At 56.5% G+C, this 22,341-nt stretch overlaps 10 protein-coding genes across 10 annotated transcripts; 6 read left to right on the top strand and 4 right to left on the bottom strand.

Annotated features, from left to right (window-relative positions):
- The first annotated feature begins 1,186 nt into the window (after positions 1-1,186).
- On the top strand, positions 1,187-2,421 carry WHR41_08952 (uncharacterized protein). Its single transcript, XM_069377556.1, has 2 exons — positions 1,187-1,391; positions 1,441-2,421. The coding sequence occupies exons 1-2, from the start codon at positions 1,215-1,217 to the stop codon at positions 2,113-2,115; spliced, it is 852 nt and encodes a 283-aa protein (XP_069225525.1). The 5' UTR covers positions 1,187-1,214; the 3' UTR covers positions 2,116-2,421.
- Positions 2,422-2,748: 327 nt separating this feature from the next.
- WHR41_08951 (uncharacterized protein) lies at positions 2,749-4,077 on the bottom strand. The gene is made up of 2 exons (XM_069377555.1): positions 3,242-4,077; positions 2,749-3,175 (listed from the first exon to the last, which is right to left on the bottom strand). Exons 1-2 carry the CDS (start codon positions 4,019-4,021, stop codon positions 2,963-2,965), a joined length of 993 nt encoding a protein of 330 aa, XP_069225524.1. The 5' UTR covers positions 4,022-4,077; the 3' UTR covers positions 2,749-2,962.
- A 165-nt stretch (positions 4,078-4,242) lies between these two features.
- On the top strand, positions 4,243-5,376 carry WHR41_08950 (uncharacterized protein; the record flags this gene model as incomplete). Its single annotated transcript, XM_069377554.1, has 2 exons — positions 4,243-5,228; positions 5,281-5,376. Exons 1-2 carry the CDS (start codon positions 4,431-4,433, stop codon positions 5,374-5,376), a joined length of 894 nt encoding a protein of 297 aa, XP_069225523.1. The 5' UTR covers positions 4,243-4,430.
- Positions 5,377-5,868: 492 nt separating this feature from the next.
- Positions 5,869-6,861, top strand: WHR41_08949 (uncharacterized protein; the record flags this gene model as incomplete). The annotated part of the gene is made up of 3 exons (XM_069377553.1): positions 5,869-6,039; positions 6,098-6,506; positions 6,580-6,861. 3 exons carry the CDS (start codon positions 5,869-5,871, stop codon positions 6,786-6,788), a joined length of 789 nt encoding a protein of 262 aa, XP_069225521.1. The 3' UTR covers positions 6,789-6,861.
- A 419-nt stretch (positions 6,862-7,280) lies between these two features.
- WHR41_08948 (uncharacterized protein) lies at positions 7,281-8,949 on the top strand. Its single transcript, XM_069377552.1, has 4 exons — positions 7,281-7,891; positions 7,946-8,048; positions 8,101-8,147; positions 8,257-8,949. Exons 1-4 carry the CDS (start codon positions 7,363-7,365, stop codon positions 8,793-8,795), a joined length of 1,218 nt encoding a protein of 405 aa, XP_069225522.1. The 5' UTR covers positions 7,281-7,362; the 3' UTR covers positions 8,796-8,949.
- A 441-nt stretch (positions 8,950-9,390) lies between these two features.
- On the top strand, positions 9,391-11,778 carry WHR41_08947 (uncharacterized protein; the record flags this gene model as incomplete). The annotated part of the gene is made up of 3 exons (XM_069377551.1): positions 9,391-10,554; positions 10,798-10,862; positions 10,927-11,778. 3 exons carry the CDS (start codon positions 9,391-9,393, stop codon positions 10,961-10,963), a joined length of 1,266 nt encoding a protein of 421 aa, XP_069225519.1. The 3' UTR covers positions 10,964-11,778.
- Positions 11,779-12,294: 516 nt separating this feature from the next.
- Positions 12,295-14,612, bottom strand: WHR41_08946 (uncharacterized protein; the record flags this gene model as incomplete). The annotated part of the gene is made up of 2 exons (XM_069377550.1): positions 12,295-13,643; positions 13,699-14,612. 2 exons carry the CDS (start codon positions 14,610-14,612, stop codon positions 12,479-12,481), a joined length of 2,079 nt encoding a protein of 692 aa, XP_069225520.1. The 3' UTR covers positions 12,295-12,478.
- Positions 14,613-17,739: 3,127 nt separating this feature from the next.
- Positions 17,740-19,397, bottom strand: nsa2 (Ribosome biogenesis protein nsa2). The gene is made up of 2 exons (XM_069377549.1): positions 18,517-19,397; positions 17,740-18,464 (listed from the first exon to the last, which is right to left on the bottom strand). The coding sequence occupies exons 1-2, from the start codon at positions 19,284-19,286 to the stop codon at positions 18,449-18,451; spliced, it is 786 nt and encodes a 261-aa protein (XP_069225517.1). The 5' UTR covers positions 19,287-19,397; the 3' UTR covers positions 17,740-18,448.
- Positions 19,398-19,530: 133 nt separating this feature from the next.
- Positions 19,531-20,421, top strand: WHR41_08944 (mitochondrial 54S ribosomal protein bL21m; the record flags this gene model as incomplete). Its single annotated transcript, XM_069377548.1, has 1 exon — positions 19,531-20,421. One exon carries the CDS (start codon positions 19,531-19,533, stop codon positions 20,419-20,421), a length of 891 nt encoding a protein of 296 aa, XP_069225518.1.
- A 461-nt stretch (positions 20,422-20,882) lies between these two features.
- Positions 20,883-22,025, bottom strand: WHR41_08943 (uncharacterized protein; the record flags this gene model as incomplete). The annotated part of the gene is made up of 1 exon (XM_069377547.1): positions 20,883-22,025. One exon carries the CDS (start codon positions 22,023-22,025, stop codon positions 20,883-20,885), a length of 1,143 nt encoding a protein of 380 aa, XP_069225513.1.
- Between the last annotated feature and the right edge of the window lie 316 nt (positions 22,026-22,341).

The raw sequence follows: 22,341 nt of genomic DNA, 5'->3' as shown, positions 1-22,341 counted from the left end.
GGTCGATGTGAAGTAAGCAATCAATCAATCTGAAAAATCCTTGGCAATCAATCAAGTCAGGGCCCTGAAACTTGAATTGATTGATTATGCACACCTCTGTTGTCGTCAATATGCAGCTTCGCGGTCGCGGCCCGCAGCTTGTCTGCGATCATCTCATTGCGCTTCTCGCGATCGGAATTCCGTGGTGTGCCAAGATCTGAGGCAATCCATGCATTCTTCATCTCGGTTGACCAGTCGTTCAAGCCTGCTTTGGTCTTCTGCTTTGGCGGGCCTTTCTCCGGATCTTGATTTGAGGCGGCCTTAGGCGGATGCGGTTCGCTCGATTCGATATTAGCGGGCCCATGAGATTGAATCTCTGCCTGAAATTTGCCCGCGCTTCTATCGGGGTAGACAGTGTAGAAGATCCTGTCAAGCTCTGCAGCGTTCACTTCTGCAAGCTCCTGGAATTTCTTCGCCCACAATTCCGGCTTGTTCTCTGTTACTAATTAGCGGACCGTAAGGTACTGGAGCAATGTAAACAGTTCTGAACATACCTTTGACCTTGTTCACAGCCTCGGCATATGGCTCGAAAAGTTCGTAAAGCCCCTCCAAGAACTGGTCCCAGCTTTCGCCTTGCCGTGTTGCGGTCTCCAGCGCTTCCTCGATGCGCTTTCTTTGGGCCGGGGTGAGCGCCTGATCCGCAAGGCGAGATTTCGCGCTCTCGATATCATTCTCGCACTTCTTATGCAGGATCAGACTCTGTTGAAAGTCAGCTACGGCACATCCGTGTCAGAATCCCAATGCGCTCACCTCGCGGCACTGATACCCATAATCAACATAACGACAAGCATCGCAACCAACAGTCCACTGCTCGTGATCGCAAAGTCCCTTGCGCTCGACGTCTTCCATAAATTCAGGCATTTTGTTCGTGCTGTCGTTTGCGATTGAGCTGGAGGGCGGATGGTTTAGAGATGTTTGTAAGGATGTGGATGGGCAATGTGCGGTCGGCCGATGTGATTGGTTGCTTGTTTAGAGACTCAACTTCGTTATACTGCGCAAGTAGCGCGTGATTGGCTCTGGCGCGTGAGCAATTTTGAGGGACCGCAGCGGGCCGCTGCAGTAGCGTCGCTAGCAACTCGGAAGCCTCCAGTCAAGTAGGCACTCACTCGCGTATCGCTTCGCAAAACCAAGCACTACACAGGTATTCACTGCAAGACACACAACAACTCGCAACAATGTCTACCGCAAACGGGCCATGCCCGTACTACATCAATGGAGAGTGCAGGTTCGGAAGAACCTGCACGCGCCCACACCCGCCGGAGTTGAGCCCAGAGCTCCGGCCAAATGACAACTACACGGTGTCCGACATCCCTGGCCAGGAATGTCAGAGGTGCCTTGACCAATCGCTTCCCGTAAGTCCTCCCGTCGAGAACATTGCACGTTGATACTGATTCTAGATAGTGCGACAAGGTCGGGCGACAGAGCGGCAAGGCCGATCCTTGCTCAGAGTGCCGCCACTTTGGCGGCGAGAATGCGAACTGCGTCCTGCTCGAGAACGTCAGTCGCAACGACCATCTGTGGAGACAGATGATGGGCCGTGGCAGCGATGGGTACAAGCTGCCCGCCTACAAGCCGCGGGATGCTCCCCGCAAGAGGCGCGGCCAGCAAATCACGCCGCAACCGATGAAAGGTGAGGATCTTGTGTCGGACTGGTCAGGCCAGACGAGAGAGGAGCTCCTGGACCTGGGCGACATGCTTCCCGAGGATGTGCGCGCCAGGCCTCGGGCGTATCTGAAAGCAGCCGGCCTGTCCCACCAACAAGAGAAAGGCAGGCAATGGATGAACAACCAGCGCCAAATCGACGAGGGTAAGGTCTCGTCAAAGCGGAAGCACGACGAAATCTCTGGGGCGCAGCCGTATAGCGTGCCAGTGTACCAAGTGCCGCAGTTTCCGCTTCCGCAGCCTGACCCGCAGCGTGGGCCGGCCGAGTCCGTCACTTTCAATCTCGACGGCAATTCCATCACCTCGGCCAAGGTCAGGTACCCTGGCATAAACGGCGACGGCGGTCTTGAAGTCACGAGCTTTCCGGCCCCGGCAGCGCCAACTAAACTCCCGCGCGGCACCCAAGGCCGATAGACAGCTTCAAGGGTTGAGCAAATCATATACCAGCTCTCCGGATCTGTAGCCCTCGAGCAGCCGCACAATGGCTTTTTCTTCACTTGCGGCTCAGTAGTCGCCAACGCCACCACAGCCTGCAATGTCGGCCAACATGGATGTAGACAATAGACAAACAACGGCTGAGTCTGGTGCAGACACTGGCGCAGATAATGTTGCTGAGTCCGGGCGCAACAACACCGGCGAAGACAGCGATGGTGCGCACTCTATGGGATGTGTCAGCGGCGACGACAGAAAACAACCGCACTGTCTGGTGGTCTCCATCTGCAGTTTCTTTTCAATGCACTGATTGGTGGTCTCCATCTTCAGTTTCTTTTCAATGCACTGTCTGGTGGTCTCCATCTGCAGTTTCTTTTCAATGCACTGTCTGGTGGTCTCCATCTTCAGCTTCTTTCCAATGCACTGTCTGGTGGCCTCCATCTTCAGTTTACTTCCAATGCACTGTCTGGTGGTCTCCATCTGCAGTTTCTTCTCAATGCACTGTCTGGTGGCCTCCATCTTCAGTTTACTTCCAATGCACTGTCTGGTGGTATCCATCTGCAGTTTCTTTCCAATACACTGATTGGTGGAATCCATCTTCAGTCTTGAGAACGATATTCATGGATGATGATGATGCAACACTTGCTGCGATGGACTAGATATCGATTTCGCGTATAATAATGCTACCACTCATCACCGACCATTCAGATCCCACAATGCCACGATAAGCCCTATATAGAAATGATTTTTTTGGTACACATAGCCCGCCAACGCCACGCTGAAAACGCAAGACGGAAGAAAAGTGAGCTCGACGCGGAGAACGACGCGATCAAGCCTCATCGATTCGGGCCTTCTTGTCGCCCGAACCGTTGACGAGCTCATCGGCGCCGGCGAACGCATCCTCGTCGTCGGGCACGTCTCGGCTGCGCTTGAGACCCTTCATCTTCCTGGTCTGCAGCTGGCTGAGGTCTTGCTTGCCTGTGTGGATGCGGCCGATCTTGTCGCCAATGATGTCCGTCTCGATGTTCTTCTTCGTCTTGGCCTGATGTATTTGGTTAGTAATTGTGCATGGTAATGATTCACGAGGAGCGCGTATAGTAGAACTCACCTCTGTCGTCTTCGGCTTGCGCATAGCCTCCTTGAGCATGTCCACATCGGCATCCTTGGTCCTGCCGACCCTGAAATCAATCCTAGGGCCCATCTCTTCCACCTCAACCTTAGGCAGACTGCCACCAGCCTTCTTCGTCCTCAAAAGGTAGCAGCGCATGTGGATCATTGGCTTAACCTCCTCGTTCTCCTCCTCCTCCACCGAAAAGTTGATGATGTATTGCAGACCCTCAACATCAACCTTGTCGACATCCGGGCCCTTGAACATATCCAGCAGCATTGACTTTGCGAGCGTGTAAGCGTTCTCTGTGGGGCTGTCGAAGGCGCTGCCGGAGAAAGAGATGAGCGGCTTGAGACCAACACGCGCCTTGTCGTTCTTGAATTGCGACAGAGTGCGCAGAGTCTCGGGGTCGACCAGTAGCTCCAGCATATCCAAAACCTTCCAGTCGAACATGCGCACCATGGTCAGGCAGTGCGGGCGCTTCTTGCTGTGGCTGGCGAAGACCATGACAGAGGCGTCGTTCTTCTCGCTGAAGAATTCCAAACTCGACGGGTCCTCGAAAGGGTGGATGTCGTTCTTCTTGTTAAATTTGATAGCCAGCGGGCGCTTCAGAGCGTGCAGGTCGGTCATGACCAGGTTGAGCACCTCGGAGGTAGAAGTATACTTCAGGAAGAGAGTCGTGCGCGGGTTCTCGTGCACCTGGGGCGCCTTGTTTTCCAAGAAGCGCTTGGTGCGCGCATTCTTGGGCTTGATCTGGCGAAGCGGCTGTGATTGAAGCATTTTGGCGGGTTATGTGGGTGCTCGAAGGCGAGGGTGTGGTTTGCGTTCGGCTGGTCGCTGGTCGGACAGGAAATTTACCAGAGGCAGCTCGGCGAGTCGGCAACTTCGCCGTTCAAGCTCCGGCGATCAGATCAGCCAAGATCAGATTAGATGACCGCGCTTTTTGCGGGCGGCCATTTCCCCCACCTGCAGCCGTCAAGAACTCTCCCGACTTTCTTTCTTATTACGCCATCGCCGCTGTTACACTCGCCAAATCTCTCTCGTCCGCACAGCCTTGCGACGATAACAGCCACCCACTTTCCCGCCCAACATATACCCATACGACTTTTGATCGCCACTGATCGCACCGTCTACTCCGACAAACGACTCAACAATTTTCCCTCTCGCGACACCCTAGACAACCGCCGCCATGACTGCCAGCTGCACAGTCACACCCATAGCGACCGAGGGCGATTTCACCGACCACATTTCCGCCCTCCCAACCGATTGCCTCGCCGTCATCTATTTCCACGCACCATGGGCCGAGCCCTGCAAGCAGATGGGCACCATCTTGTCCACCCTCGCCGGCACATACCCCGCCTCCAACCCCCCGCGAACCGCCTTCCTTAGTCTGGACGCCGAAGAAGTAAGCGAGGTCAGCGAGCACTACGACGTCACCCAGGTGCCGCTTGTGATCCTGCAGAAGAACGGACAAGTCGTGGACAGCGTGACGGGCACCGATGCCAGTAAGGTCAGGAGCGCAGTGGAGCAGCACGCGGGCCGACCAACGGCAGGCGATGCGAGCAAGACTGGCCTGCCCCCGGCGCAGAAAGTGACGAGGCCGCCGCCTTCGGAGGGAGCGCCTGCGGCTCCAGCGAACGGCGACGCAGGACTCTCCAAGTATGCGCCCGGCGAATCAGACCCCAAGACCGCGCCCGAGTACACCAGCGGCGAGGCGAACGGCACATCGAAGGAGGAGCTGCACTCGCGCTTGGGCGAGCTCGTCAAGGCCGCGCCGGTCATGTTGTTCATGAAGGGCACACCGTCCGCGCCGCAGTGCGGGTTTAGCAGACAGACGGTCAGCCTCCTGCGCGAGAAGGGCGTGCGCTACGGCTTCTTCAACATTCTGGCAGATGATGAGGTCAGGCAGGGCCTGAAGGAGTTCTCCGAGTGGCCGACGTTCCCGCAGGTCTACGTTGGTGGCGAGCTCGTTGGCGGTCTTGACATTGTAAGTCTTACATCTTGCGGGCACTCTATCATATGCTAACTAACGGCTACAGCTCAAGGAAGAGTTCGAGAACGACCCCGACTTCCTGGATGAGTACGTCGTCAACAAGCAGCGCAACGCTGGCGGACCTGGCGCACCCAATGCCTAAGTTTGTTGAAAGCATTCGACTTTTATGTATTACATGAAATGCTACGAAGTATGCCACAGCACGTACAGTTCCATGCCTCTGGATCCCAATACGATGAAGCCAGTGCAGATGTCACGCGAGTAGGCCAGCGTCAATCGATCAACTACTTTTGGTTTCAACATTCTAATTATTAAGTCTGGCCACAGACGATTGATCAGGCGTTTTGCTTTTGTGCGGAGCACGATCAAAACGTCATGAATGAAAAAGCAATGGTATGAGAGATTGGCATTTTAGGAAGACGATAAGGAAATCTAGATAGGAAGCTGTCAAGCTGCAGCTCCAGAAGCCGAGGTCAGAGGCCGTGATCGGCAGCGTTTGGTGACGATCAATGATGCTTGACATCAGTTGTTCCTACTGAAGACGGTTGAAGTAAATTTACTTTCTCTAAATTACCTTAAGACGTTCAAACTCAGCATACTTGCTCATTTGTAAAAGTCAAGTGAATTCCGCAAGATGGCTTCGAGCATCATCCGATCCCTGGGCCGCAATGCCCTCTCGCCACATTTCACCTCACCAATGGTGCAAAAACGACTCACCTCAACAGTAATACAGAAGCCAGTGATAGTTGACCTAAGTCGTGAACTATACCACCGTTGTCAAAACCACCCTTTCCACGTCCCTTTCGTAAGCCACCTCCCCATCGCCAAACTCACAATCTCGTCGCATTGGTAACAATCACAAGATCCAAACGCAATGGGACACGCACCAGCCTAAAGTGGCCGGCAACACGACCTTCCGCTCCGCCTCCTACGCACTCACCATGTCTGACCGCTCCGGCACGCACGTCGACGCCCCCAAGCACTTCGGCCCCGGCGGCGCCTCGATCGACGAGCTGCCGCTCGAGGACTTCTATACGTCCGCCATCGCGCTCGACCTATCGCACGTGGAGTTGCGGGCGGCAATTTCCGTGCGCGAGATGGAGGAGGCATTAGAGAAGGCTGGTGAGGAGATCAGAGAGGGCGACACGGTGCTGATTTACATGGCATTCAATAAGAGGGTGGGGTTCGATGAGCCCAGGTGGCAGCATGATTTCCCGGGATTGCATCCGGATTCGGTGAGGTGGTTGGCCGATAGAGGTTGCAAGATGTTTGGTGAGTGTGTCGCGATAACTCCTCGTCGTCAGAAGGGTTTCTTCATCCGGCTGCTAACGTGTGTTGCCCGCAGGCGTGGAAGCGATCAGTCCCAGTCCGGAGGGGGAGATGAACTTCCAGGCGCACAACATCTGCGGTGAGCGCGGGATCACGCATATTGAGGGGTTGGATCATTTGGAGAAGGTCGTTGGGAAAGGGAGGTTTACGTTTGTTGGGTTCCCGTGGAAGCTGAGGGGTGGGAGTGGGAGTCCTATTCGGGCGGTGGCGTTGTTCGATCCATGATTACGATAATAAGAGGCGTGATGATCTTGGTCATATGAAAATGCACTCTGCATGAGATGTGCGTTTACGACAATTGCCCATGCCTCTTTGTGCCCAAAAGGCGAACAGCTCGTAAAAGCCTGAGGCACCAACCACTAGTTGTGTCGAAGCCTGTGGCATTATATGGCGTCCCCAGCTCTCTCCGGTATGTATTATATTCATATCCACAGAGGAAAGGGTGGCACTCTAAGCTCGGATCCAAATTGCGAGGAGGCTTCTAAACCGCCAATAACATAAGATATCCCCTATCCAAATAAAATCGTTACCGTACTACCATCCCTACTAGACTTCGAAAAGGGACCTCTCGGCGGAGAGCCTACTCGGTGGCAGGCCACGAATCTTCAGACAAGTGGTGGAACATGTGAAGAGGTGCACGGACCTTGTTGCCCAATCGCGCGTGCGCGCGCTTACATGAGCAAGCGACTTCCTTCTCGCTCGCGCCGCTTTGTGTTCACGACAACTACATCCTTTCCCGCACCCTGCCACTGCGCACCAGATCTTCATTGCATAGCGTGAGTATTGAGCATTGCCTAACATGACGGACGACGATGCCGCCATGCAGGCAAGGATCGCCGCGCTGGCCGGCCAGATCAACCGCCACAAACAGCAGCAATCTGAGCCGTTTGCGACAAACGCCAACCTCCACCAAGCACACACCCACGCTAGCCATGCGCCGCACCGTTCCAACCACTATGCAACGAATCATCGCTGGGCTCCTTTTCCGTCTCCAAGAGGCCGCGGCCGCGGCGGGTATGGCTACACGTTTCAGAACCGCACCCTCGTGAACACGCCTCCGTCCTCTTCGTCCAGCAATACGCCCCCGCCTCAGCCGCAGCATCCACAGCAGCCGACGCCGCAGCAACAGATATCGCAGCAACAGGCCTCGCAGGAGCAGCAGCAGGAGCAGCAGCGGGCATCGCAAGAACAACAGATTTCGCAGGATCCCCAAAAGCAGACCCAACCCACCAGACACTCCAACACTCCTAATGTGACCCGCGAGTTGATGATTGAGGGCATCCGTTTCTCTATGAAGGAAGATGGCAGCAAGCTCATCAGACTCTCTGGTGAGCACACCACCGTGACAGAACACCGCGATCAAGGCATGCTAAGCGTGCCAGAAACCTCACAGGAGACGCCAAAGAAGGCCGTAGTTGCCGGGGTCCAATTCCTTCGTACTAAGAGCGGGAACCTTCTCCGAGTCGCCTCGACCACAGTATCCCAGTATGTCGGGTTCAGCAATCCTGAAGCTTTGTCAATACTAACCTTGTCACAGGACTTCCAAGAGACCCACTGCGGCCTGCCAATACTTCACTCAGAACGGTATTTATTCGAGATCGCGTCACCAAACCTTTCCTGACAGGCTACAAATGATATCTCTCATTGTCGTTTGTGGGTGAGCACATTCGTTCGTACCTAACATCTCTCGCAGGAGTCTGTCGTTTTGGCGACAATTGCCGTTTTGAACACAATCCGGAGAAGGTAGCCATGTGCAAGACCTTCTTCCGCACTGGATCCTGCATCAAAGGTGACCTATGCGACTTGTCCCATAAGCCGACCTATAACCGTGTGCCGGCCTGCGCACACTTCTTGAACGGCAACTGCAAAAACAATGCATGCCGCTTTGCTCACGTTTCTGTTTCCCCCGGCCCTCTGATTTGTCGCCCCTTTGCCCTGTTAGGGTATTGCGACGCCGGCACTAAGTGCGGCAAACGCCACATTTATGAGTGTCCTGACTTCGCTGAGAACGGCGAATGTCCTAACCAAAGTTGCAAGCTCCCGCATCTTCGCCATGCTAACGTCGAGCGCCGTAAGGCTCGTCAGGGCGATGATTCGGAGGTTGAAGACGAGGATGAGAACCAGGAAACCCCGGACGCCAAAGACATTGACTCTGACGAATATGACGTCGAGATCGTAACGGACAATGGACCTGGTTTCGCTAAGAACGAGGACTATGTTGCTTTTGATTAAGATACCCATTAGTTTGAGGCGTAATGCGTGAACCGCATGCGCAGTTGCATACGATCGAGAAACGAAAGAAGCATTGTGTAAGATTATCGAGTAACGAAAAAAGCAGAGCAGAAGAAGATACTCTTGAACCAAAACAATGTTTGAATGGAACAGATTCCAAGTTGGTGATATTTTTGTATCTCACGCTGATCACCGCCGCCTGATGACACGGCCACCTCTGTCTTCAGGCGCTGTATCCTCGAACCTAGAGATGTGGATCCCCAATAGAACTCAGGGTCTCAGCAGCCCTACCTTACTAGGATGATCCTCGAAGGATGCTCCGTCTGAACTCAGCCTGCCCGCCAACCTCGGCGCGTCGTCAGGCCCTGTCTCTCCCAGAAATATACGTTGCATTCACGGTAGGCTGTGCAGTTTCACATTGCTACTATTTCTTCTTTTTACTGGAAGCCTCGCGCCAGCAAGCGCCCACGTCTCTTACCCCTCATCTTCCACCCGCCAGCATTTACCCCCGTGCACGCCATCGAGACCAGCTGTCCGCCGTCCCGCAGCCTGAACAGTGCGAGCGAAGTCGCGATCGATCCGTAGAATCGCAGCCATGAACGGCCTCAAAGATCTATTGAGGAAGAAAGAAAGCATAAGCAAGGATGCCAGCACAGCCAAACCCCCTGCGCCCGCTGCCCTGGAGGTGCCTGAATTCAAGATCATTCGCACGACGACAGAGTCGGAGGAAGTGATCGAGCCTCCGTCTTTCGATGGAGACAATGTTGAGAAGCCAGCGCCGGCTAAGGAGCAGAAGAAAGAGCGCAGGCGTACACTCTTCAGCAGATCTTCGAGCGCCCACACACCCCGAGACGCTGGCAAGACGCGAACATCGCTAGACTCCGAGGAGACGAAGGGAGCAAACACACTGGCCATCCGGCCAAAGCAGGAGAGGAGACTATCAGAGCGACTGCACATCGGCGGTGGTGGAGGGCGCTCGCGGTCGAAATCACAAGACGCCGCGACAAGCTCGCACTTACCAGAGAACCTGCCCGCGGCACCAGACTCGGTCTCCGTGCCCTCCATCCACGTCAACGGCGCTGCCGACGAAGGCAACAAATACGTCAATGCGCAGCGCGAAGCACAATGGGAGAAGCGCGCAACGATTCTAGCCTCCTCGTCTCCCTTCGCCGACCCTTCAGCACCCAGCAGTAACACCACCAACACACCAGGAGACGCCACGGACGACGAACGCACCGGCCGCCCCCTCTCCACCCTACCCACGTCTGCCTCAACGCCCCGCGACCGTAGCCGCAGCGTCGCAACCCAACAAACCGACATCTCGATCCAAGAAGCCATCCGGCTGCACGAGTCCGGCGACCTCACCGCCTCCACAGCAATGTTCGGGACCCTCGCCTCCCCCACGGGCGCCAACAACGCCCTCAGCCAAGTCCTCTACGGCCTCGCACTCCGCCACGGCTGGGGCATAGACGCGGAGCCTGCGCGCGCGATCCACTTCCTCTCGCTCGCGGCGTCGAACAGCGCGGCCGTCGAGCAAGCGGCGCTGGAAGCGGGCATGACGAAGGGCGGCGCGGCGAAGGGCGAGCTGGTGCTGGCGATCTTCGAGCTGGCGAATTGCTTCCGGTACGCGTGGGGCGTCAAGAAGGACCCGCTGGCTGCACGGCAGTACTACGAGACGGCGGCGAATCTGGGCGATACGGACGCGATGGAGGAGGCGGCTTGGTGCTTTTTGGAGGGGTTTGGGGGGCCGAAGGATAAGGTGGGTTTCTACTTCCTTCTGCTTTGTTTACTATTTTATCGCCATGGTTCGGTGTTACTTTGCCCAAGCCCTGCATACCTTGCCCCGTGACAGCACCCCGGCGACCTCATCGTCGACCATCGACTTCGATTCGCAAGTTGGGCCGCCATGCGCCTCAGCCTACCTCAGCTCGCACCAATAGGATACCTTCCCTCCGAACACATATATAAAGACGCCCTTGCTGACCCGCATTTACTACTGCAGTTCAAGGCCGCGCAATACCTCCGCCTCGCGGAGCAGAAGGGGTCGAAGACGGTTGGGAATTCATGGTGAGTTTCATCGTGGACGGTACTCGGAAGCCGGTGACGGATGGCACGCTGACTTTGAGTGCAGGATTTGGAAAGACAAATATAATCCGAAGCCGAAATAGACTGGGGGCGTGGGTGCTCGGGATCGAGCACGATAATGTGATGATATGCGGCTAAGGAGAAGGGTCTGGTGACAGGTAACGCTGCGGAAGGGTTCTTCCAGCTGGACTGGAAGTGATGCCTGGGCCATCTTTCGCAAGGTTGGGGCATTACCACAGAACCGCGGCCTTGAAGGCTGCTGAGTGCGACATGTAATGGTTGCTTCAGGTGACGGGAGTTCGGACCCGCGGTCCTGGACGGCCTCGAAACGCCGATCAGGCCAACGATTTTGGGTTTCCAACGGAGAGTCAGGGCTCACTTATTGCTGCGCGCAGGCACATGACACGGGGTCTGGGACGTTGCGTATGATGACGAGGATAAAGCGAGTGTGGTCCACGGACAGAAACACCTGGACGGCCCGCTCGAGTGCCCAATGCTCCTACAGTGAATCCCACTGCTTGGGGGAACATGGAAAGGAACAGTTTCACAACACCAAATGGGTCTGAGAAGGGAGAGACAAGAGCCAAGAGACGGGAGAAGCAGAAGGCGGTTCTTCGAAATTAAAAGTCGAAAAGCATCTGTATCTACACTCCTCGCTCGCCCGTATCCAAAGAGATAGATAAGATCGGCAAGATATCCAGAAATACAGGAGGGAAAAGGAAACACCCAAAAGGGGATAAAAATGTCTCTCGTCGTCGTCGTCGTCGTCCGTCGTCGCAAAAAGTCGCAGGGATTTCGTCCGTGGACTCGTTGATCCGTTCGTCGTCTCTGCATTTTCGTCGTTTCTCAAAATCTCGTCTCGATTCGCAGCAGAAGGTCAGGACAGAAATTTGACAGAAGCAGAAAGAATCTTCCAAGATTCAAATTGTCGAGAAATAGACAGATTCTGACAAAGGCCATCCAGGGCTCTCGGTCGGAATGAGAAGAACAAGTTTCCGTAGCTTGGACAGAGATTTGACAGTCGGGGCTCGCGTCCGATTTCGCGAACACGGCCTCACGGAGAATTTAGACAGCCCAGATGGACAGAACCGACAAATGGGATAGGCGAATTGACATAGATATAAAAAGATGGGCCTCGCCGCGCTGTACACCGCGGTCTAAGCAAGCAAGCCCTATATTTGGGAGACCGCCCGCGCGCAGGTGTTGAAGCCACAGGATAGTTGAAGAAGTCGGGAAAATCTGACAAATCGAAAGTGGTTCCAGAAGAAGGTTGTCGAAGTAAGTGGTCGGTAGATTGACAAGGGAGTTATGATTGATATGGTTGATGCAAGGAGAATCAGAGGGGTGGTGGATGCAGGTGGTCGTTATCTTCGTCGGGCCCGTGATAGATGGAATCAAGAGGAAGTAGGGTTGTCTACTTCCTTGCAAAATGCCGCTTCGTGTCGATCTTGGGAATCGTCGCAGAACGCCGGATGAAATTACAAGGAAATGGAAAATGGTGAAGGCGCAGATCCCCGTTCACGGCTCGTGAGCCTTGGGTGATTGCTGTTTGTTGTCGGTGTTGTCTGAAGAGGTGCGGATTGGCTTTCGTGGTGCGACTACACCTCGAGCTTGTAGTACTGCGGCTGCTGCTGCTGCTGTTGTTGCTGATGTTGATCTCTCTGCTCGCGATCACGCACCATCTCTCGGAATTGCTTGACTACATCCGTAGGGATCTGGTCAAAGAGCAGACTTCGGGTATAGACCTCAGCCTTGCTGCCAGTATCCGCGGCTTGCGCATTCGCAAGCGCTTGGGCGAGATTACGGCGCGCTGGGCGAGCTTGACTGGCAGAGTGGTCATTGTGCATGGGAAAGCCGGGGTCGATGAGGTTTTCGTACTGTGCCTGCGTCATAGAAAAAGCCGCCTCGTGCTCCTGTTGCTTGGTCGGAGAAGTCAATCGCTGGTGGAGCTGGTCGAGGTTATTGGTAACGCGGTTGTTGCTCTGAAGGGCATTGGAAGGGGCGGGCTCTTGGAACGTCTGCATTGCGTTTCGGGCTTGCTGCTGTTGCGTTGAAACGTTGTTGTCGGAGAGGAGGCTGTTCAGGACCGTAGGAGCAGCAGCGCGCACATCCGGCGGCATCTTGGGAATTCCGGATGACGAAGTGGCCGGTTTGGAAGCGATGAAAGCACCGAAGAGGAGGAGCGTGAAGATGAGACTCGATGCGATGGGCTGGTCGGTGGAGTTGTCGTTCGCCTTTCTCGCCGGGCTCGGGACGATGGTACTTGATGAAGCCTTCTTCTCCAGCATCGGCGAGGGCTTGATCTGTGTCATTGGCTGTGGGTCGAAGCCGAAATCGTCCATGACGCCGGTGTTTTGGCCGTCAGGCACGAAGATCAGGCTATCCCACTCATGCGGTCCGATGTTCAGAGCATCCATCTCTCCGGTGAAGTCGCTGAAGCCAGTACTACTAGGGTTCGCTGACATCGCCGGTGCCGGACTGGCATCAAGGCGGTCTGTAATCACCTGTAATCTCTTCCGCAGACCTGAGGTCTCCTCCGTGTGCTTCATGAGCATGTCGCGTTTCTCCATGTGGAGACCCTCGATGATGCGCTCGGCGTCTTGCAAACGATGGATGAGGATTTGGCGGTCGCGGGAGAGACTGTCGCGGTCGACGGTGAGTTCTTGAAGCTGTTGCTCTAACAGCGATATTTGTTGCGAGTAACCCTTTTCCTTTGACTCGAGGTCCTCGGTGTGCTTCTTCTTGCGTTGTCTCGACTGAAGTCTGAATTAAGTTGTCAGCGGCGGTAGTAAGGCAGGAGCGACGGCACCAGACTTACGCGGCTTCCCGATTTCGCAGCAGCCGCTTTTGCTGCTTCAACTCCTTCAACATATCTTCATCCTTGGTGGTCTCGATGAGATGATCGATTGTGTGAATATTCCGCTCCTGAGGAATGTCGATGCGGCCGTTCTTCTTCCTGATGCCGTCTCTCCGCTGCAAGTCGACCATTGTTCGCGGAGGAGAACTAGGACGCATCTGTCGAGGACCAGGACGACCTTCCATTTCCTGCTGCGCCATACCCATCCAGTCTTGATGCGAGTGGGGAGACATCGGTGTCTGGACCTGCGGAGCGGCTATGAAACCAGAGTCGGCAGCCGACGCACTGAACGCATGAGGCGGTGCAGGGTGGGTGAATGTGCCATGGGCGCTATCCGCACGCTGGTGTCCATACGGTGCACCATCGAAAGTCGGCGGAGGTGGAACGGGGTCGAGGCTTCCAGCAGGCGTGCAATGCCCCGAATCTGCGGCGATCGACCACACACCACCATTGGAGGCATGCTGATGCGAGGGCGGGCCAGAGATGCTGTGATGCCGACCGTAGCCGGTGGGATCGTTGTTGAAAGAGCTCGGAAAGGTGTTCATCGAGGGCTCGATCGGAAGGCTTCCCGGGTAATGCTGCTCCCAGCTTTGACCCTCGGTAGGCGACAGCACGCCGGAGCTTTGGGCGAAGGAATCCTTGCGATATGAAATACTCTGGTGGGCAGGCGATTGCATGATGTCAGCATCGAGGATGTTGGCGTCCAAAATGGCGGTGGTGTCGTCGTCGTCGAGGTAGGTGGCAGGACGCTTGGCGTCTGGCTGCTGGGTCTGGCGCTGCTGGGTCGCGGCCTGGTGCTGGTGCTGTTGATGGATGGGCGCGCGCGCGGGACGTGTTTGCTCGAACGCGAAGCGGTTGCGTGCAGCAAGGGCCATGCCGCAGCAGAGCAAGAGACAAACGCGCAAGCGTGCAAACGGAGCGAGGCCGGGCGATCGAGGCGGCGGTGGGCGGTGTGCCTACCCTACTCGGCTGAAATCGGCAGCAACGAGCCGACGCTACGACGACCGATGCGGCGTGCACAGCAGCAAGGCGAGGGCAGCAACGAGGCGGCGCTCAGCGTCACGGCGAGAGGGAGGGCACGGCGGATGTTGGCGACGGGTAGGTGTTTGCTAGGCTCTCGTGCCGTGTGTGAAGACGGCGGGAGGCGGCGGGCGACGGGAAGGGTCCAGGGCCGGCGAGGGATGGACGAGGAGCGACAATCAATGCTGGTTGAGGACTCGGGGCGGCGAGGGCGACAGGGAAAGGCTGGTTTGTATAGACACAGGCTCAGCGCGGGACATGGGCGAGGACGCGGGCAGCAAGTCTATGTCAGGTGCTGGTGCTGCGCTGGGCCGGGGGCAATGGGATGACGGTAGCGCGCACGCAGCAGCTGGAGCAGCGCTCGCTCGTGGGAGCCGGACGAGGAGGAGGCAGCAGGCACAGGCTCGCAGTACGCTGGGCCGGCGGGCCTCCACTGGCACTGGCACTGGCACTGGCACTGGCACTGGCACTGGCACAGGCACAGGCACAGGCTGGCGCCGGGCGCGATGGCAGCAGCGGGCGGGCACGCTGCGAGCCCTCGCCGCCCAAGCCTGGAGCCTGAAGAATTGGGTATTTGTGCATAGGCGGAGCACACACGGCCTCGTGGTTGGCCGGGCGTGCAGCTCGGCGGCTTCGTGCAGAGCGCCGCCGCGCCTACGAGTGCCCGCCGTCTCTCACACCTGCGACGTGCGGCATGCGGCATGCGAGCCCGCGGCCCCCTCCACGCACCGACGAGCTGCGACACGCGCCGGTGGATACGATCGTGCCGGGGCATCGCGCGGGCAGTCACTGCTGCCGGCCATGCCAGGGCGGTACGCGGGTACCTGGGCGGCGCTGCTCGTCAGGCGGGCCTGCCTGCGCCGGCGAGGCTGGGTGGTGGGCGAGCAAAGTGGGTGTGCATGCGGGCAGCCGGCGCAAGCTTGTGAAGGCGCCGTCGCAGCGTGGTCACGAGGGCGACACGCTCACGAGCGAGCCTGTCTCAGGGCGCTCGTGACGCCGTGCGAGGCCGCCGCGTGTGTCTGCCATCTGCCACGCCGGCGGCCGTGTCTTGTCGGACGTCCAGCATGGCAGCTCCCCGTCTACACGCCCGTCGCGGCCGCCGTCGACATGTGAAGTCGATGGCCTACCCAAACTCCGGTAACCTAGATGCGCGGGAATGAACGGATGAACGGGAACTCAGGCTGCCCGGCCCATCCCACGTGTCGGTCTCGCAACGCAGCAGGGAAGAGCCCGTGTGGAAAAACGCCTCCCTGCCCAAGCCCGAAGCCTAATCGCGCCCGCCCGCGCCGCCTATAACACCACGCCGACTGCACGCTCACCACCGCAGCTAGCCATCGCCGTCGCCAGCTGCAACAGGCTAACGTCTCGCTATAGTCGGGCTCTGCTCTTCATGCAGCCTGCTAGAAAGGCTACCAACACCGCGGCAGCGCTTCCGGCTGGCCTGTCGCAATCCCGCCTGCGTCCCTGTCATTTCTCCCACAGCTACCGCGACGAACTAAAACAAATCCTCCGATCGCCCGCGGGAAAATCACGAATGATGACATGAAGATCAGAAGCGCAGCGCAGCGTAGCGCCCTCACCGCCCGGCTGTGAGATCATCCTCGCAAACGCCCGCGCAATCCTGCTCTCTCTGGCGCCCCTCCGCGAGTCAGGTCACCGTCTCTCCAGCCTTCCGGTACCTATACATGGTTCATGACTATAGCGGTCAATGACCGCCTCGCCTTAGCCACAAGAGGCGCGCGTCGAGCGAGGTGCCCTTATCGCCTCGCGCCGTTGCATCGCAGTCGTAGTCGTAATTGTAGCTCCGCCAGGCGACGCGCGAAGAATGCCTCGTCGGACAATACTGTCAGCCGTGCATGAATGACTGCGAGATGCGAGCAGTCGCCAAGCGAGCTGTAAGGCCTCGAATCGATCGTGCGTCAGGCAAAGCGTATTGTGCAATCACCGCTCATTAGTGAGCAGTAGTAAAGACTTGACTTGACGTGACGGTTGAGAGCCACACGCAAGCCGCAAACGGCTCACCCGCGTCGCCATGAGATTTCTCGACATGTGCCGAGTCTAGATCGATAGACTCGTCGACACCGCAGGCGTCATTAGCAATCAGTGTCGGGATAAGGAAATCAAACCCAACGATGACTCCCTCAGCGAGATGAGCGCAGCGAATCCAAACGCCACCTTCATCTCAGCCGTCCTGCACCGCTTGCATGAGGGAAGTGAGCCCTCTACGCTGCAGCCCAAAACGCGGCAAATAGATCGAAAGATCGTATCTGTAGTCCAGAGGTCAAGCAAAAGCCCTCCGAAAAGCAAAATAATAATCAGACGAAAACAAGAAACGCACACCCCTGCCCCCACGCCTACCCAGGGAAAGGAAACTCACACCCGCGCGAAAAGCGCCAGAACCATAGATAGACCAAACCCAATCTGATCGCGTATCGTGAATCCCACACCCAGTCAGCCTCAGGCAACTCAAAGCCCCCCTTCTCGTGCGGGATGACAGTGCACCCGAGCAGAAAAAAAAGGCCAGGCGACCGCCGCCTCCCTCACGGCCGGAAACGACGGCTCTAAAGAGCCTCGGCTCCCACAAAAAAAAAAGGAAAGAAAACGTCCCGGACTCGCTACCCCGGGCCTGCTCGTCTACCTACTCTTTCTAACCTTCATGGAATAGTGACGCGCGAAAAGCCAAGGCAGCGGACGGCGAGCGGCTCGTCCGCCGCTCGCCGCTCACGGCAAACCACCTCGGAACGGAACAGGAGGGTCAGAGTCAGAGACATGCTAGGTACAGCAGTAGTAAGTAGTAGGGAGAACGCCTTTGTTTGGTCCGGCCGCTGCATTGTTGCCCAAAAGCTCCGGCGGCGGGGAACGCGGGAACGCGCGGACGGGGATGGCGAAGGAGGGAAAGGGAAAGGGAAAGGCGGGAGTACACAGTACGTACTGAGAGCGGTGGTGAGACGAGACGGGGAGGAGATTGCTAGCGCGGGACGCTGTTGCGGGTTCGAGGTCCACCTTTTTGGGTGGTTTGCATTTAGTTAGGTACGCTACGTATTTGTATTGGCATGGCGTTGTCCTTTGGGTATCAAGGAGATCGCGAGAGAGAGAAACTGGTGTGTATTAGATGTCTCACGATCGAGACGATGGTCTCGCGGGCGCTGCAGGTGTCATCGTCACGAATGTGGATTCCCTGCTGCCGAAACGCCGGGCGGCCCGCGGTCCTATCGCTTGTGTGCCTCGCTGTTTGGATGCCGGCCAATCGGAAGGGCTGTTCAGTCCACCCTAATCGCCTGCGAAAGTGGGATGATTCGTCTGGAGTTCTCGAGCCTGAGGCCGCGAGGTCCAGGATAGATCCGATCCTTTAGATATTGTGGCAGCTGGGGTATAGCGTCGGAGATTAAGCCACTTGGGCTTCAGTACTGTCTTCAGTTGCTTCCGACAATGCTTCCGGGCCAGTTGGAAGGCTCCCAGGTGCAGTCGCCGTTGAGTGCTCTGGGTCGTGATAGAATGACTCTGAAGCTGGCACGGCGTTCATTCGTGTCGCCCACACTGACGACGCACGCGTGTTGAACACCGTGCTTGGTCCCACCGGAACGCCTGAATGAGATAGAACGCGCCGCCGAGCCGATTGCGGAGCACGTGCGTCACGCGCTCCGTCGGTCGACTGACCGATGCTGAAGTTCGTTTGTTACGCTGGTATCGCTCAAACAAGGAGGACACTAGACGATGTTAGCGGAATATCCGGGGCCTGAATATCGAGGCGAGACTTACGCGTTCACACAGCCATCGTTCTCGCAGTTGTTGGTGATCTGAGCCCAACGACCCCAGACGACCTTACCGCCAGCCGTCACCAGACCAAGCTCAGACACGTTGACCTCGATGATCGTACCCTTGGTCAACACACCAAGCTGGGTGTACATCGGGTTCTGCGGGTTCTTCTTCACGCTGATGATGGGAAGCTGGACGGTCACACCGAGCTCGGGGTGGGTAACGTTGGCCTTCTTGTAACGCAGACCCATGGGCCTGATGAAACGCTCGTACTTGACGGGGCGACGAGTGAAATCAGGACCGACAAACGTGGGCTTGGTGATCATGCGCTTCCAGCTCTTCTTCGCCGTCTTCTTGCCGGTCTTCACAACCTTGAACATCTCCTCCTCAGCAATACCCCTGACCTTAGGCAGAGGTACCGAGAACTTGGCGGCCTTCTCCTGCCTCTTGTTCTTGATCGCTGAACTGAGAGCCTTGGCATTGGTCTCGTTGGAACGGTCAAGTAGGTAAGAGGGCAAGGGTGTACTGGAAGGCGCGGCAGGCTCGTTGCCCTTGACGTTCTTCTCCTCCTGCTGCTTGATCTGCTTCTTCATCTGAATCTTCTCCTTGTGGCGCTGCTGCTGGTACATCTTGGCGCGGAAACCGCGCAGGTTCTGCGACTTCTCAGAGGCATGGTGGGCCTCGCGGGCGGCCTTCTTGCGGGCGCGCTCCTCATGGTCGAAGCGGCGACCATGCTGCTTGGTGAAGCGCTCAATGTACTCGTTCTGCGGCATGGCGGTGACGTCTCCCGAGTGTTTTGTGCAAAGATGGTGGAGTGTAGAAGAAAGTTGATCGCGCGGGGGCGAGAACGTTGGAGAATGGCTGGAGGCGAAAAGTTCGAGATGTCCCCAAAAATGGCACTGCGTGCCTCAGGCAGACCTCCGCCTCCCGGCCGCAGCTTGGTTTCTGTGCATCTCCTTGGGGAAAGCGAACGTGTGATGGATTATTGTTTGTGCTCGTACACATCAAATCACAGCCATGGCGAGCATAATATCACGAACGCTCAGGAGAGCGGCGCTGGATAGTCGTGGCCAGCTGCCGCCTACCTTTCTCCTCCCTTGGACCGCGAACCTGTCAACGATACCCAATGCAACGGAAAAGAGCGACGTCCCACCTCCGAACACCGCCCAACCATTGTCGCAGAAGCAGAGCATCTTGCAACATTCCATGCCCAAGAAGTCCGAAACATCCACAGAGTCATCCGAGCCCGCGAACACCTCGGAAACCGCACCGCCTCTACCTTCGCCCGCTGCCGGCGCATCTGGAAAGAATGCACCAGTCGAGATCTCGCCCCAAGTGCGCGAGATGCTGCCTCTCCTCCGCGCGCAAGGCTCGCACTACATCTCCGCACATATCTACGCCCGCCCTTACCTCCTCACCCAGGGCGACACCCTCAGGCTACCATTCTTGATGAAGGACGTCGAGCCCGGCGACGTGATCCGCTTGGACCGCGCGACCAGCCTCGGATCAAGAGACTACACCCTGAAAGCTGCAGTGCAGACGCCTAAACTGAAGAGTCCGACGATGCAGACCGTGGAGGTCGTGGATCCGACGACTGGAAACCTGACGAGCCACAGCCGCGTGATGCCCGAGGGCGCGCTGGGGAGCTCGCCGGGTGCTGTGCAGGCGCCGCATTTCATTCCCCACATCGCGAAGGGGAAGTTCTCTTACATTGACGACAGGCTTTTCGTCTGCAGGGCTGTGGTCATGGGTGTGGAGAGTGAGCCGATGAGGTACAAGGAGAAGACGAAGCGGAGGCAAAGGAAGGTGAAGACGGTCAAGAGCAAGCACCGCTACACGGTCCTGAAGATCAAGGAGCTGCGCGTGAGGAGCGACGAGGAGATCGACAGTGGGCTGCTGCTTGAATGAGCTTGCAATCTAAGATTTGCTAGCGACAACTCGTGAAGGGAGACCCAAAGATTCGGGTCACTGGGCGCGATCCCGGGGAATGCGGCGCAGATATGAAGAGCGTTATGGCCGTACAGCCCATCATCTAAGGTTTGATGCCAGAGAGAGGCCGATCACGCCACGAGCCATTCAAAGGCGTCACATCAGCGTTGTACGATATTTGCGGCTCTAAACTACGTGTACATCACCGTCACAAAGCCGGTCTACTGCCATATAAATGCACTGTATCATGAACAGATTTTTCATCCAACATTGTTGAGAACTCATGCCAGAGTACTGTCGGGTGGGGCGCATTAGGATTGCTGTATATCACACTTCATTCTTTTAACTAACAATAAACTCGCTATAGGCACATTATCAGATCAGGTGTCACTCTATCAACAGGCCTCGTTCCGAACTATTCAAGTTTCCTTCCAATCCCCTTACTGCATGGACTTCCCAATCTCGCTCTCCCAATTCCTCGCCCTCTCAAATCCATTCGAAAAGCTCTGGTAATCCATAAGCGCCTGACGCACCTGGCTCGCGTCATTCAGCACAAACGGTCCATACTGCACAATGGGTTGGTCAAGCGGCATGCCAGCCACGAGAATGAACCTGGCCTCTTTATCGCCCTCCGGCACCGAAGCTTTGACGTTGTCGCCCTTCTGCTCGAAAACGGTGTTGTGAAACTCCGGTACCTGCTTCGTCTCCGACCCGGTGTCCCAGGTCACCGTGCCGTTCAGGGAGTACGCGAAGGCATTCCAGTTCGCTGGCAACGCTTGCGTGATGCTGCCGCCGGGGCGAACGGTAATGTCGAGAAGCCAGACGGGCGTGTAGGCGAGTTCTTGCAGGCTGTCGACGCCGTGGCTCTGGCCGGAGATGACTTTCACGGTCACTTTGCCGTCTTCACTCTCGTAGATGGGGATCTCTGACGATCTCACGTCGCGGTATCGCGGCTCACATGCCTTCAAGCTCCGAGGCAAGTCGACCCACAGCTGCATGCCCACGTTGCTGGATCCGTCGCCGTTGTCGTGCGGCATCTCGGCATGGACGATGCCCCTACCAGCGGTCATAAACTGCAGATCGCCGGAATTGATGGTCCCCTTGTTTCCGGCAAAGTCCTCGTGGTCGACTGCGCCGTTAAGCAGGTAAGTCACTGTTTCTTGACCACGATGCGGGTGATCGGGAAATCCGGCACCCGGAGATATGGAAAAATGATCGAGCATCAAAAAAGGGCTGAAATTGCGCAACCGAGGTGTGCCAATAGAGCGGCGGACTGTGGCCCCTGCCCCTTCTGATTGCTCAATGGCCTCAAAGACCTTAGCAATGCCACGGGACTTGGGCGACGTAGATGTGAGGGAAGGGTCGTTGGGAGGGATGACCGGAAGGCCGACAAAGGTCGAAGATGGAGACATGCCGGTGTGAGGTCTGGTAGCGTTTGAGGTGAGAGTCCTGGAGATATTTTTGAAGGGTGATTTGTTCAACAACGATCGCATGTACTCGGCGGCGATGTCTTGGTTGTAGAAAGCTGTGATTGCGATAGCGATGATGCAGATGAAACTTGACAAGGTGAGAATCGACTTCATGAGCGGGGACGCCCTTTTTTATGCTCACGGAGAGTGAAGCGAGAAACAGCTCGTGAAGGCTAGAAGAAAGTGAAGTGTACAAATGACGGAGAGTGAAGCGAGAAACAGCTAGTGAAGGCTCGAAGAAAGTGAAGTGTATAAATGCTACTTACATAACTATTGGAAATAGTGTGGGAAAGATGTCGTCGTCTGATTAAGGCCGCTAATTTACTTCAATTAGTGATGATTATTCTAAACTCTAATTTGCCCAACCACAACGCAGCTAGCAACGTACCTTAATCACCAATCTCATCGACGCCATCCAATTCGCAATCCT

This window comes from Cladosporium halotolerans (assembly GCF_011745625.1).
Source record: "Cladosporium halotolerans strain TM138-S3 chromosome Unknown Sca51, whole genome shotgun sequence".
NCBI lineage: Eukaryota > Fungi > Ascomycota > Dothideomycetes > Cladosporiales > Cladosporiaceae > Cladosporium > Cladosporium halotolerans.
The sequence above is the reverse complement of the archived record's forward strand: the minus strand, read 5'-3'. Positions and strand labels throughout refer to the sequence as shown.